General features: G+C 59.6%; 1 protein-coding gene across 49 annotated transcripts in view; it reads left to right on the top strand.

Moving 5' to 3' along the window:
- Positions 1–14,252, top strand: part of LOC100407797 (myc box-dependent-interacting protein 1) — a 58,591-nt gene extending 44,339 nt beyond the window's left edge. For 9 of the 49 annotated variants that reach the window (XM_078327048.1, XM_078327050.1, XM_078327046.1 and 6 more), the window contains 11 exons: positions 1,109–1,191; positions 2,667–2,711; positions 4,168–4,312; positions 5,701–5,829; positions 8,486–8,593; positions 9,017–9,040; positions 10,085–10,192; positions 10,982–11,071; positions 11,312–11,422; positions 11,694–11,795; positions 13,647–14,252. In XM_078327048.1, coding sequence (XP_078183174.1) covers positions 1,109–1,191; positions 2,667–2,711; positions 4,168–4,312; positions 5,701–5,829; positions 8,486–8,593; positions 9,017–9,040; positions 10,085–10,192; positions 10,982–11,071; positions 11,312–11,422; positions 11,694–11,795; positions 13,647–13,754 — 1,053 coding nt within the window. In that variant the 3' untranslated portion in view covers positions 13,755–14,252. The remainder of the gene's footprint in view (positions 1–1,108; positions 1,192–2,666; positions 2,712–4,167; positions 4,313–5,700; positions 5,830–8,485; positions 8,594–9,016; positions 9,041–10,084; positions 10,193–10,981; positions 11,072–11,311; positions 11,423–11,693; positions 11,796–13,646) is intronic. The other 40 variants (XM_035304173.3, XM_078327051.1, XM_035304168.3 and 37 more) reach the window with 15 other exon arrangements.
- The last annotated feature ends 491 nt before the right edge of the window (positions 14,253–14,743 follow it).

The raw sequence follows: 14,743 nt of genomic DNA on the forward strand, positions 1-14,743 counted from the left end.
GGCAGGACCGCCTGAGGATGTAGATCAGGCCCTTTCAAACCGTGAAGGTGTTCTCTAGCGACCTTGGCCCGTGGAGTGCCTTGTTAAGCAATGGCGGCGGTTTCCCAGCTTGTAGGAACAAATAAGTTACTACCATTTGCTCAGTTTCAATTTTTCGCCCATGTTTCTGACACATTTAAATAGGCCTATTTCATCTGCCTGAATCTGCTGTGCGACCAGGTCTGGTCTGATTAGTGGACCTGTGTTGCGTTATTTTCCTTTTAACCTATCTGGCAGCTAAAACCCAAAGCTGTTGAACTTTGAACTTTGAGAGACCCGGGGCTGGCACCTCCCCTCCTGCCCCCCAGTGGTGGGTCTCACAGTGATGGTGGATTCCAGGGCCAGGGTCAGAGGAGGAAAAGCAGCTCAGGGCCTCTCCTGACTCACCCCTGAGTGTGGTTTCTTGCCTTTTAGGCTTTCTCTTTCTCTTCTTACCTTTTCCCCTTCCCCTTCGAAGATTTGAGACAACTTAATGCAAAGTTTAAAAATAGAGAGGTTTTTAGAAAAGTAACATTTATATAAAATTAGTCCACAAAAATATATGCCACAGGGCATAGTTATTTATAAATTAGGATGAAAATTCAGCTCTGAGCTGCCTAGTGGCCAAATCAAAGAGAGGAATATTCTCAGTAATGAGCTCATGTGCCAGGAATGAACCTCCTCTCACACCTGTGCTCTCAGTGAAATATCTGGCAGATGTAGTGTGGTCTGAAAGCATCTTGGCAAAATGACCTTAACAATTAAGATCTACAGTCTGCCAAAACAATTTTTAAGAGAAAAATGTAAAAGAAGTGCAAGCCGTATGTGGCATTTTGGGATATTCCTTTAAACAGGGGAAAAGATGGCTTCCAGGAGCAGCAGGCATTAGTGATGTTGCCCACTCCCCCCATTTCGTTGCCCCTGTGGTTTTTCTGGGTTTGGTGTGCTGGTTCCTTGCTCTCACAGATGGGGAAAGAGGAGCTTGTTCCTGGCAGGGGTGGGGGCAGTGGGGAGAAGCAGAGGTGTTTGGGGAAGGTGGGCTGTTTGGTGGCCCCGGAGGCCCCCCACCACCTCACTGTCTCTCCCTCAGCTCAACCAGAACCTCAACGACGTGCTGGTCAGCCTGGAGAAACAGCATGGGAGCAACACCTTCACGGTCAAGGCCCAGCCCAGGTGCGTGCGGGGAGGGCCCTGGCCCCCCTGACTCTGAGCACGGCAGGGGCATGGCTCCTTCCTGTGACCCTGGCTCCTTCCTGTGACCCTGTTGGTGCCCTCCCTGGTCTCCTGTGGGTTTGGCCTTGGGAGTATAGGGACGTCCATGTCTTGGCCTCTCTGTGCTACCAGAAGCAGGTGAGGGCAGGTCTCTGTTTCGAATGTCCCTGCCGCTCTCGCTGTGTTGGTCAAGGAAGGAGCACTCTGCAGAGCCCACAGGTCCTGGAGCCAGCTGACCCCATCACTGTGGAGCAGGAGCAGCCAGGGTTGGGGTGGGCAGCCTGCTCAGCTTTGGGGGCTGGGAGTATGAACAGGACTGACTCCGGGGTGTGCAATCCTCTCAGAGCAGGGAGATAGCATCCCCTTCTGTCTCCCACTCCTGGAAGAGCTCATGTCCCTGGATGGTATCATTATGCTCACCCAAACGGGGTCCTCTTCCTGTGCTCAGCCCCAGTCCCTCTGGGAAGCCCGGCTTCGAGGGGGTCTCTGCTTCCTGAGGGGATAGCTTGAGGGAGGAGGGAAACGCCTCACTCCCTGGCTATGGATCAGAAGACGCAGCAAGCCTGGGAGGCCTCCTTTCTGGCCATGTGTGCATGTGCGCGTGTGACGGGGGCTGTGTGTGACAGGTGTGAGTGCATACACACATGAATATCTCAGCAGAGGGCGGAGAGCACTGATGAACCCTGTAAAACCTGGCAACTGTCTGCTTCCTGGGCTACCTGGAGTATTGCCTGGGATGATGCGGGTATCGGGTGGTGGTGATTAACCCCTCCTTCCCTGAACATAAAATAGGTGTGGCTGACAGAGGGGGAATGGTGCCCCGAGTGGGGGAGTGGGGAGTTTAGAAGGGTGACATGGTGGAGGGCGGGGAGGGGGAGTGTTGCGGAATAAAGGCCAAAAGGTGAATCCAAGGTCACACAGGGAGGGACAGCTGGGAACACCAGGATGGGTAAGCAGGGGGACAGATGTAGGCACAGGTGAGAACACTGGGATGGGTAAACAAGGGGTACGGGTGGCCATCCTGGCCAGACCTTGGCTTCCTTTGGGAAGGGGGTAGAGGGAAGAGAGAGGGCAGTGGAGGCCTAGCAGCCTCCCTTCCCACAGAGTGGCCCCTTGTGTTAGGCTGGGGGCCTTTCTTGGCATTCTGGGTGCACCAGGAGCCCCTGGGGACTGGGGCCACAGGCAAGGCGAATCTCCCGTGCCCCGAGCCTCTTGCCCCTCACCAGGCCCTGTTAGCTTCACCCCAGACACCTGGCCACAGCGGAGACCAGCCAGGGCATGGGGAAGGCCCTCTGCAAGGCCTTTGGTACTTAGGAGAGGCTTTTGCCCCTTAGTCCTCTGAACAGAGGGGTTGGCAAAGAGGGAAGGGGACAGGCCAGTTCTGCACCTGGCCTTTCCCCAGAATGAAGGCCTCCATGTCCGGTCCGTCCCCACAGAAAGAAAAGTAAACTGTTTTCGCGGCTGCGCAGAAAGAAGAACAGGTACCGGCAATGAGTGCAGCGGAGGGGCGCCGGCCTGACTGGCCCTGTGCATGTGCCTTGCGCCGGCTCCCAGGCGCCACTAACCTGTAACCTGGCTCCGTGTGCCGTGCTGTCTGGCAGGGCTGTCTTGTGCGTGTCGGGTGGGAAGGCAGAGGCGGTGCCAGGCCTCTGAGCAGCTGGCTGGACTTAGCATGTTCCTCACTTGTCCAGCCCTGGGAGGGGCCCAGGCCACCAGCGCACTTACCAGTGGAGAATGTGGCTGGGAAGGAGGCCTGGGGAGGGCCAGGGAGGAGACACTGCAGCAAGGTGGGGTTTTTTTATTTTTTAATTCTATGTGCATACTATGTGTATATACTGACATACATTCTTTAAGGAGGATACATTTCCATAAACACAAATTCCAAAAGGGAAGATGGGGTCAGTGACATTGCCTACGCTGTTCCATTGTTTGTCCCCAGGTGACTGGGTCACTGGTTCCCGTTGGATGCTTCTGGACCTGCAGTGCCCAGCACAGGAGCCAGTTGTCCCATGGAGCTATTGAGCACTTGAAACTGGCCAGTGTGACTGGGCAGCTGAACTTTTCATTTAAATTACATGTAAATTTCATTGATTTGAGTTTGCATTGCCACCTGTGGCTAGTGGCAACTGTATTGGGCAGCACCGTTCTAGGCCTCTCTATGCAGGTTCTGGTAGGGAATTTTCTCCCTGCACCCTCGCCCCGTGCCTGGGGTGCACAGCATCACACCACCTCCCCTTTGGGTTTCGACACTGAATGCTATGGCTTGGGACCTACCCCCTCCATCCCCAGCTGCCCACTCCTCTGTGATGAGGGTGCCTGTCTGTCTGTCCAGGCCCTGCTCATGGCCTTCAGTGGCCGAGAGGAAAGGTGAGCCAAGGTCTGGAGACATGTGCCAGGGTGCTGTGATGGACAGGCAGGGAGGGCAGTGAGGAGGCCTGAGGGCAGCAGGCTGGGGAGCAGTCCCCAGAGCAGAGGGGCTGCTGTGTGTGGCATGGAGACTCACTGTGCCTCTAGGATGTCTGACTTTCTCCTGCTGTGTATCTTGGGCTGTCAGCATGGGCCCTGGTGGACCCCATGGAGCCTGTGGGGTGGTTGACCTCTGCAGCAGGTGGTTCCAAGGGACCTGCCTGCATTCCTCGGAACCATTGACCTCCAGCCTGGAGCCCCGCCTTGTGCTATTCCTGTCTCTGAGGCAGGCTTCCCACTTCCAGACCCGAAAGCCTAGGTCCCTTGGCTTACCCCACCCTCCTGCTCGCGCTCTCTCTCTCTCTCTCTCTCTCTCTCTCTCTCTCTCTCACACACACACACACACACACACACACACACACACACACGGTTCCACATATCCCTTCACACAGATGTCAGCACATTTGCCCACTCCATCTCCTGTGCTTTGGCCCCCAACACTGGACTCCGTTTCTTGTTCTGTCCCCACAGTGACAACGCGCCTGCAAAAGGGAATAAGAGCCCTTCACCTCCAGATGGCTCCCCTGCCGCCACCCCTGAGATCAGAGTCAATCACGAGCCAGAGCCAGCCGGCGGGTCCATGCCTGGGGCAGCCCTCCCCAAGTCCCCATCTCAGGTAGGAGTGATAGCTCAGTGCCAGGTCCCCTGCCCTCCGTCATTCTCCTCTGGCTTTGCTGTTGACCCCCATCCTCCCACTCCTCTGTCCCCTTTCTGGCTTGGGCAGCTGTGGACCTGAGGCTTCACCCAGTGGGGGGTGGGCCTGGACCTTGGTCTCCTTCCACCCCATCCAGTTTTGCGTGCTTCTGGGAGGCATCTGTGACTGCCACCTCTCTCCAGCTTCCGCCCCCACTGTAGCGCTCTCCCCTTCCTTCTCCCTGGCCTTTTGACTCTGTCTGCATCTTCCTTTCCTCCCTAGCAGAGGCTCTGGGCCCTCAGCCCACAGAGCATCTGGATCTCCGGAGTAAGCAGCCTACCCCTCTTCCTGGCCTCTCTCTCTCTTAAAGGGGCCTGAGGGAGGAGCCCAGCCAGGTGGCCATGCGGGACCTCTAAAGGGACAGAGAGAGGAAGCTCAGGGGAGAGTGTGGGGTGCCTAAGGGGGCAGGTCTTGGACTCTGGACTGTCCCTGTCTCCACACCTCTTGCCCCCAGTGGGCCCTCCAGGTGTTTGCAGAGGCTCCAGGCACTGGCCGGCCAGGTGGGGTGTTCTCACAGCCAGGGGTCCCGCAGCTCCCCCTTCTCTGCTGCTGCCCTGTTCCACTGCTGACTAGGATGCAGGCCGAGGACATGGTGGGAGTCTGGACTGAACAGTGCTTCCCCTGGCCTGGACATGGTGCCAGCGCCTTCTGTGTTTTCATTCACTGAGTCCCCACAATCCCCCTATGAAGCAGAAGCTGTCATCACCTGATTGGAGGAAGCTCAGCCTCATGGGGGCGTGACCTGCCTGAGATCCCCCACCTGGTAGGCAGGGGTGTGGCCTCTGCCCCATCCTGGCGCCACACTGGCATTGCAGGGACAGAGTAGTCTGAGCTGGGCTCCCCATGGGCAGCACTGTGCCTGGGAGGTGGAGAGGGACCCGAGGGAAGGGTAGAGGTGGGCGGGGGAGGCTGGGGCTGAGCTGTGTCTCAGCGACTGTTTCCTTTCCCAGTCTTTTCACCAGGCTGGTGGGAGCCAGACCCTCCCACGGTGGGCCAGCGGGCAGTCTGGGGCCTCTCTCTTCTCTCTCCCTCCTTTCTCTCCCCTCACCTCTCTATCTTTTCTCTCTCCACACAGCGTTTCTGGACCTCCTGCCTCAGTGTCCTTCTCGGGGGTGGCCTGCGGTCTTGGTGTCTATGTCGGGGGACTGGGGGGCGCAGTGGCTCTTCATTTGCTGTGTCCTGCTCAGTGACCTGGGTGGGGCTGTGGCCTGGGGCGTGACTAACCGTGTCTTTGTCTCTGTCTGTCTCCCCCAAACCCCTTGCTCTGCTGTGCCTTCCCGTGCGGCCCCTCACCCGCCGCCGACCCACAGCTCCGGAAAGGCCCACCAGTCCCTCCGCCTCCCAAACACACCCCGTCCAAGGAAGTCAAGCAGGAGCAGATCCTCAGCCTGTTTGAGGACACGTTTGTCCCTGAGATCAGCGTGACCACCCCCTCCCAGGTCAGCCGCGGCCACCGCGGCCCAGCCCTCCTCTTCTCTTCCTGCCCTCTCGGGCGTGCATGACCTTCATCCTCTATGCTTCTGTCTTAGGAGCCAGGAATCTGGCCAGAGAGAGTGTCAATTTCCCTCTCTCACCCCTCCTTCCTTCCGTCCATCATCTTCCGTCATCTTCCATCACCCATCTCCCAGCATGTACTAAGGCCAGATGCAGGGCATCAGAGGGGCGAGGTGCCCCCCTCCCGGCAGCAGCAGTCACGCCAGTAGTGCCCTCGAGGTGCAGCGGGTGCTATGGCAGAGGGGATCGGGGAGTGTGAAGGACCCGTGGCTGTCAGGGAAGGCTTCCAGTAACAGGGAGTGTTGGAATGCCCTGGAATGGCTGAAGCACTGGGACTTCAGCTCCCACAGCTGCAGGGGCAGTAGCCAGGCTGCAGAGCAAAGCTGCTGCGTGCACACTCCCTAAGGGGCATTGAAGGCCCAGGTGCAGCAGGGAGGCCCCAGGGTGGCTTGGCTCTCTCCCCACGGGCCCTTGGCTCAACAGGGAGCTCCCTAGAGGGTTTTGGGTCTCTCCTGATGGCTTCTTGGCTCAGCTGGGGAGCTGCCTCTGGGGAGCCCGGCCCACAGCCCCAGGTCTCACGTCCTTCATGGTGGAGCCTGGGTGGGAGTGCCAGTGCTGGAGTGGGCTGACGTGTTGTCAGTTTTGCCAGGGGTGGCGGGGCTTCCCTGCACTCCCCCAGAGCTAACTGTCTCTTCAAGGCCAGCCCTCTAGGCCTCAGCACAGGTTCGGCCCCAGGGCTCCCTGGAATCATTGTCCCCACCCGTGCCAGGGGCTCTAAGGAAGCTCCCTCCTCCCATAGTCTGGTCCAGCTTACAGGGAGGCTTGTCACAGTGTGGCCAGGGCCACCATGTCCCATTGCTGGGACCGTGCCTGTCACATACTTTTTCCTGGGCTCACTGGAAGGGGATCTGGTGTGTGGGGGCTTCTGGGGAGGGGTTAAGGGCCTGCAGTTTTAAACCAGGTTCCCCAGGTGGTTTTGAAGCCCCCGAATGTTGAGGACACCTTAGACTCCCTCCTGTGGGTGAGCCAGGGCCCTTCCCACACGGAGCCTCACCTGCAGGGGAGGCTGTGCAATCAGGCTGCAGTGGCCTCCAGCAAACCCCTATGTGCAGCTCCGATGCCTGGGGGACAGGTTGGAGGGGGTGAGTGTGGGGAGTGGCTGTTGGGAACTGAGAACAGTGTCCCCTCTAGGAAGGGTTGGGGATGGTGGGGCTCAAGCTCCTAGCAAGGACTAGGGCTAGAACTAAGGAACTTTAAATACGAGGCTGCAGGTGGCTGGGTGGGCGACGCCTGAGTTCAGGGGCCTGGCAGGTGCGTGAGCCCCTCTGCGGGATAGAGGGCACTGTAGGGAGAGCAGTGTGGGGCTGAGGCTGAGGACCTCTGGGGCTGCTTCTGGCTGGCCTCCCTGGCTTGAGCGTGCCTCTGCCCTGGGGTGCCCAGTGTGTGTGCAGGCGAGGGAGATGGGATGGCATGGTCACTGGCAGATACTGGATGGAGAATCATGCCAGCCACTTCCTATATCCCCTTGTTTGATTTTCAACCACCCTCTGGGAGGGCATCTGCCCCCATTTAACAGGTGAGGAAGGAACCTATGGCCTGTGCAGCAGGCCCATTCCAGAATAAGGTGTGACAGGCCAGGAGGGGCCCAGAGATCACGCACACCCAGTCTCTGAGTTCTCCTGTCCCTCCCTGCCTCCCTGGCCACCGTGTGTGCCACCTCCAGGCAACTGGTCTTCCTGGTCATGTCTGGGGTGGGGGAGCCATGCCCTTTGGGTGGTGCATGGTGCAGGGCTGGGCTTGCCCTTGTCCATGACCCTGGTGCCCGCAGGCTTCCTGGCCGTGGGGTGGTGAGTAGCCTGTGTCCCGGCATGGAGGGACACTCTCAGGCCTGCATGGCGAGGTGCCACCTGCCAGGGCAGGACAGCGAAGGGATAGTCGCTCTCTGGGGGATGACCCTCCCCTCGGCGCATGGCGGGTATTGCTGCCTGGGCTTCGCTGACTTACCTGAGACGGGAGGGGGTGTTGCTGGGGCAGGGTGGGGGCCACTGGGGGGAGATGCTGGCCTCCCACTGGTGGGAGGCACCTAGAGGCTGTGCACAGTGTCCTGAGAGTGCTTTCTTCAGAGACGGCGGTTAAGGGCAGAGCAGTGACCTCCCTGCCCTGGGTTCCCCAGACAGGGCTGGACCTAAAGGAAAGTTGGCTGCTGGGATGGGCCCGGGGCAGGGCTTGGGGCCTTGGCCCTCTGTCTCCAGGAAGTGAGTCCACTTGGCTGGGCCTCTGATGCTTTGCCTTGGCCATGTGGACTGCCTCACACTTTGTACGCTGAGCTGTGGGACAGCTGGATGTTCTCAGGACTGAGGGTCTTGGGTATCTCCTGACAGGGACTCGGCTCAGCTATGGAGGTGCCTCTGGGGAGCCCTGAGTGGGGAGTGTGTGTGTGGATGTACGCCTGCTCTGTGCATGTGTGTCGTGAGTGTGTCGTGTGTGTGTGCTGTGTGTGTGTGTGTGTGTACACGAGTGTGCCTGCACCTGCAGCATTTGCCTGGGGTGAGGGCTCCCAGCCTAACACTAACTGCTTCCTCCTCTGCTGCTGCTGCCAAGTTTGAGGCCCCAGGGCCTTTCTCGGAGCAGGCCAGTCTGCTGGACCTGGACTTTGACCCCCTCCCACCCGTGACGAGCCCTGTGAAGGCGCCCACGCCCTCTGGTCAGGTTGGTTGTGCCCACCACTGCCCATGGGCCCACCAGCCTCCAGGTGCCTGACCCTGGACTCATGTTGCCCACTGGCCACATGACCCCATCTAGGCCTGGGTCACTGCCCCTCCTCTGCCATCTCAGCCCTGGCCCCTCATCACGTCCTGGTTGTAGGGCAGGGAGCAGCCCTGGTCAGCTGGGAGAACTCTCAAGAGATGGCCCCTGACCACTTCCTGGAAGCTTTGTGCTCATTTCACATTCTGGCCTGGGATCTTGAAGCCCCCTAGAGGTCTCTGGGGCTCGGCCACCTGCACACCTTGGAGTCTAGCTGGTTCTGAACCACCCCTGGGACCAGCGGGGGTTGGGTCCCTGGGGACTGCTTGCCACCCTGTCTCTAACCTCTGTGCTAACTGTCCTTCTTGCCCTCACTGCTGCGCTCAGTCAATTCCATGGGACCTCTGGGAGGTAAGCTGCATGTCTGCTCTGTGTCCAGCCCCTGAGAGAGGCACTCTTCCACGTGTGCCCAGGCCCACATGCCTTGGCCTCCTCCTAGCCCGTTCACAGGTGCACGCACCCCACACACACCCCACATGTAGCACACACAGGCACAAGCTCATGTACAGGGAGCTGGTGAGGCGGCCCGTCTCCAGCCATTCTGTTGCTTCTCCCTCTGGCAGGCCCTCAGAAAAGGGGCTCCTTGGTTTAGCTAGAGACAGGGGTCACCTGAGATCTGGTCCTGTTTTCATAGCCTGTGAATTTTTGCCCCCAGGCAGAAGCAGGCCAGTCATCCAGGATGGATGAGTGTCCTCAGGGTGTGGGACAGGAGGGTGGAAGTTTCTTGGCCTCTATGAGCGTTTTGACGGTGGGGAGCTGTTTGGGAGGAAGGGGAGATGGGGAGGAATGGGTGCTTTGAGAGAGTCGGGGAAGGCAGGGTGGCTGGGTGCCTTCTGAGAGCAGGGCCTAAAAGCAGGTGCAAGGCCAGGTCACACAGGACCTGTGTCACTGTCACCTGAAAGCTCAGGACACAGAGGCTCAGGGAGGGCTCGGTACTTGCCCAAGAACTAGAATTCCAACAGGGTCTTCTGGGCTCTTTCCCTGAGATCCCCTGACACGGGCAGAGGTGCTGGGAGGGACAGGTGGGTGTGCGGGTGCCCTTGGGGCATGCGCTGGCAGCCTAGGCGCCTGGGAGCTCCAGAGCCTCCACAGCAGGATTTTCCTCCAGAGGAGGCCAGAGAAAGCCAGTCTGGTGCGAGCTGGCAGGGCCATTTTGACAAGTGGATTTCAGAGGTGCTAAGCCTGGGCAGCACAGTCACACTTGCCCATCCCATTGGTGGTGGTAGGAGTGAGGATGTGGGAGTGGGATGGCCGGCCGGACTCCACGGTTCCCACCCTGCCCCCACCAACCCCAGCTGCTGGTGACATCTTCTCTTGTCTTGTGATCCTGCCCCTTGCCTTTCCGCCCCGGCCTCCCCGCCCCCTCCCTGTTCTGTCCTGGTGGCTTGTCACCAGCCCACAGAGAGTCCAGCCGGCAGCCTGCCTTCCAGGGAGCCCAGCGCTGCCGAGGGCACCTTTGCTGTGGCCTGGCCCAGCCAGACGGCCGAGCCGGGGCCCGCCCAAGTAAGTGCCCACCTCCAGCCCCTGTCTGGCTTGTCCCCAGTCTCTGAGGGTGCAGCATGGAAGGAGAGCCCAGAGGAGGGGGTGCAGGAGGGACCAGGCCTCCATGGACGTGAGGGTGAGAACAAGGTTCTGAGCTAGTCTGCCCCAGCACCGGCTTGTCACCAAGGCTGTCAGGAATGAGGGTGGCTGGGCACATCAGCCCATCCTGGTCACCCACTTCAGCTTAGCCTCTCAGCCCAGCCTCCCAGAGTAGGAGGAGGAACATTTAGAGCACCTACTGGTTTATGCCAGGCAGTTTCCAGAATTTTCTTTTAATCTTCACCGTCACTTGTGCCTACCCTGGGTTGTGCTTAGGCTGGGACAGGCGTGTGCTGCTGTCCCCTGGCATGGACCATCTACAGGTTCATCAAGCTCCTGCCATGTGCTGGGCCAAGTGGGGTGGGTGGGCAGAGGCTGTGGCTGGGGGAGGTCTTGGTGCAGAGAGGGCAAGACCTATGAGGCAGGGTTAGGGGTGGCACTCCAGGGCCTGCACTGGGCTTCTCCACAGCATGTCACTCACATCCCGGGGCCTGACAGCCTGCCTTCAGCTGCTTCCCCGGCCCAGGGCCCAGCCTGTCCAGCAGGGGTAGCTACCTGGATTCTTCGAGGCACTGGCCGGCTCTCACCTTGCTGCCAGCCAGGCGATGCCTGCAGCCCTCTCACTTGAGTGCTGCCCTCCTGTGGCCTGTTTCCCATGTCCTGGTTGTGTCCTGTCCTGTGTCTGACCCCAAGCCGGCATTTATGTTGCAGCCAGCAGAGGCCTCGGAGGTGGCGGGTGGGACCCAACCTGCGGCTGGAGCCCAGGAGCCCGGGGAGACGGCGGCAAGTGAAGCAGCCTCCGTAAGACAGCAGGGACCAAGCCCTGCCTTTTCCTCCCCGCCGCCTGCCTGCCTGCCCGCGGTTCCCCTGTGCCCCTGCTGGTGCTGGTCCAGGCCTGGCTCCTGTCAAGGAAGCTGGAGGCGTGCCGATCTGGCACCAGGCACAGACCCCTTTCTCCCTTCCCCACCCCTCTTCTCCTTGGTGGCCCTGGCTGTCTCTGGACCACCTCCCTGCCCAGCTGACCTGTGCTTCTGCCCCCAGAGCTCTCTTCCTGCTGTCGTGGTGGAGACCTTTCCAGCAACTGTGAATGGCACTGTGGAGGGTGGCAGTGGGGCTGGGCGCCTGGACCTACCCCCAGGTTTCATGTTCAAGGTAAGCCCAACCTCTGACTCCTGTGGTCCCTCTGTGCCCTGGTGGGCAGATGAGGACCCTGAGCCCCAGGAGGCTCTGTGCTTTGCCCAAAGTCGTGCAGGCGCTACTAGGTCACTCCCAGATGGTGGCATCTGAGCCCCATCCTGTCCTGCTGCTTTCTAGCACTCCTGGTCTCCACATCGCCACCTGACCTCCCACCCGCGAGGCCCGTGCTCTATGCAGGGCTGGACGTGGCGGGGAAGGTCTGATTTGCTCTCCGCATCCTCCTCAGGTGCAGGCCCAGCACGACTACACCGCCACTGACACAGATGAGCTGCAGCTCAAGGCTGGCGACGTGGTGCTGGTCATCCCCTTCCAGAACCCCGAGGAGCAGGTGAGGGCCTGGTGGGGCCGCCAGAGCTCACAGGGACGGCAGGCAACCTGGCTGCGGCTGGCACCGCTGTAGTGGGGACTGGCCAGCCGGGGGCAGCAGAGGCCCATGAGAGCCAGGGCTCCCATGCCGACTGCTCCTCCCAGCCCTCCATGCCTGGCCTTTTCCACTCCTCTCCTTTCCTAGGCCCCTCTCCCCTTAGGCCCCTCTCTCTCCCTGTCCCCTGCCACCTTATTCCTGTAGCCTCTGCTTTCTCCCCTCCACATCCCCCTTTGCTCAGGCGCTCTCAGCCTTGACTCTGAGTCTCCCCTCGTCTCTCCTGGTGGTTCCCGAGGCCTGCTTTCTTCCAAGGACAGGATACTTGACTCCTCCTGCCCCCCACAAGGTGCCCACCCTGCAGCTGGATGGCGCAAGGAGCACTGGCTGGGCTCATGATGCCCCATGTGCCATCCCTCAAGGCAGGGCCTGCCCCCTCTGCATGGGGCCATGGGCTTCCCAGCTGTGTCCCCAGCTGAGGCCCATCCAAGAGGCTTTCCAGACCCTTCTCCTCCTGCTGTGGCTTCTCCATGTTAATCTCCTGGAAGTAAAGGCTCCTGGTGAGCCTGGGTGGGTGCCAAATCCATCCCTCCTGGGCCTGGGACCCTCCTGCATCTGGGTCAGTTGCCCAGCCCAGGGGGCCGTGGACCCTCAGCAGGAGACTTCCTGCTGTGTAGAGCAGAGAGCCAGTCTTTGCTTGTAGGGGGTCGTTGGTGCCATGTGGGCATCCAGCTGTCTCCACGGCTCAGCCCCTGAGTGCCTCGGGCTATGCACAGAGGGCCTGGCGGGCCTCTTCCGGCTTCCAGAGAACACATTTAGTCATCAGCACATCCGTATGAATGGGTTGTCAGAGTGGCTGAGGGTGACAGTGGGTCTGGCTGGGTCTCACATGAGGCCGACCCAGCTGGGGGTCCTGGGCTGGGTTGCAGGGGTACCAGGTACTTACTGAGGACCTGGGGTGGGAGGCCTGAGTGATGAGGGTCTCCTGGGCCTGGCACTGATTTGGCCCTGTTTCCTAAGGCCCCAGATCTTCGCTGGCCTCCCAGTGAGCCAGCCCTGTCTGAGTAGGATTTCAAGCAGACTCCTAACCCCCAGTCCACAGTGGCAGTTGCTCTGGGGTGGCCTGAAGGGGCTCAGATAGGGCATGAGAAGGGTCTCTGACAAGACTGGAAATGACACAGCAGGAAATAACAGAGCCCTGGGTAGGCCCCAGGCACAGCCCAGCTGCAGGGGCAGCCTTGGCCCAGCCACCGGCAGGAATAGATGGCCACACAGCTCCCCGTGACCCGCTGGGGGCCAGGGGCTGTCAGCTCTCCCAGAGAAGGCCCTGCGAGGGTCAGGATTGAAGCAAAGGGAAAGTCGCAGTTGGAGGGGCTAGTGGGGCGGCCCCAAGTCCCTTTAGAACTTGTAACTTGTTGCCATTTCCAGAATTTTCTGGGGTTGTTTGCAGTTTGGAAACCTGGAAGGGCTAATGTGTTCTGTGTGCACCTGGGGGTGGGAGCCTCTTGGCCTGGATTGAAGCAGTTGTTTAGACACAGTCAGAGCAGAGAGCAGTAGGACTCACCAAAACCAGCTACGAAAGGTTAGATCCACCTGTGGATGACAGTCTGGCTCCTGTGGTGCCCATGGGCAGGAGCCTCAGCCAGCTGCATCAGGGAGTGCTGCCTGGAGGAGGTTTTCTCAAGGTGGGCATGCCAGGCTAAGGGGCCAAGAGCAGCAGGAGGACGGCCGTCTTCCCAGCAGTTTGGAATGGGCCTCGTGCCCTGTGGGTTTGAGCCCCTTGCCCAGCCATGTGCGATCCGGTGCTCTGCCCCTCAGGATGAAGGCTGGCTCATGGGCGTGAAGGAGAGTGACTGGAACCAGCACAAGGAGCTGGAGAAGTGCCGGGGCGTCTTCCCCGAGAACTTCACCGAGAGGGTCCCGTGACGGCGGGGCCCATGCAGCCTCCCGGCGTGTGAAGAGCACCTCCTCCTGAAAAATGTGTGGTTCTTTTTTTTTGTTCTGTTTTGTTTTCGTTTTTAATCTTTTGAAGAGCAAAGGGAAATCAAGAGGAGACTCCAAGCAGAGGGTGTTCTCCCAAAGATTAGGTCGTTTTCCAAAGAGCTGTGTCCCGGCGAGTCCGGCGGAATTCACCAGTGTTCCTGAAGCTGCTGTGTCCCCTAGTTGAGTTCCTGGTGCCCCTGCCTGTGCCCGCATGTGCCTGGCCGCAGGGCGGGGCTGGGGGCTATGCCAGCCACCATGCTTGCCTGAAGCTTCGGCCGCACCACCGGGCAAAGTTTCTCTTTTCCTGGCAGCTGCTGTGGGTGGGGCCCAGCACCAGCCTAGCCTGGCCCTGCCCCGCAGATGGTCTGTGTGCTGTTTGAAAATAAATCTTAGTGTTCAAAACAAAATGAAACAAAAAATCTGACAAAAACACTCAGAAAATGCGTGTGTATTTATTCTCCCTCTTTGTGTCTGTGAGTGTGGATAGGACTGTATTTATCTGTGGCTTTCTTGCTGTGGCAATCCACCCCTGGGGCCTGCTTCCCTGGGCTGGCACACCACAGGGCTTCAGCCCCTGGCCCCTGGCATTTTTAGGGGTGGTCACCTGAGGTCAGGGACTGGGGGCTTGGTTGAGGGGGCTTGGCGAGTCATCTCTGCCTGAGAAGTCCGCTGAGTGCTGTCCTGAGTGACCTTTTTTATTTTATTGTTTTGAGACTCAGTTTTGCTCTTGTTGCCCAGGCTGGAGTGCAATGGTGAGATCTCGGCTCACTGCAACCTCCCCCTCCTGGGTTCAAGTGATTCTCCTGCCTCAGCCTCCCGAGTAGCTGGGATTACAGGTGTGAGGCACCACACTGGGCTAATTTCGTATTTTTAGTAGAGATGGGGTTTCACCATGTTGGTCAGGCTGGTCTTGAACTGTCGTTAGGTGATCC

Source organism: Callithrix jacchus, chromosome 6 (assembly GCF_049354715.1).
Source record: "Callithrix jacchus isolate 240 chromosome 6, calJac240_pri, whole genome shotgun sequence".
NCBI classification, from domain to species: domain Eukaryota; kingdom Metazoa; phylum Chordata; class Mammalia; order Primates; family Cebidae; genus Callithrix; species Callithrix jacchus.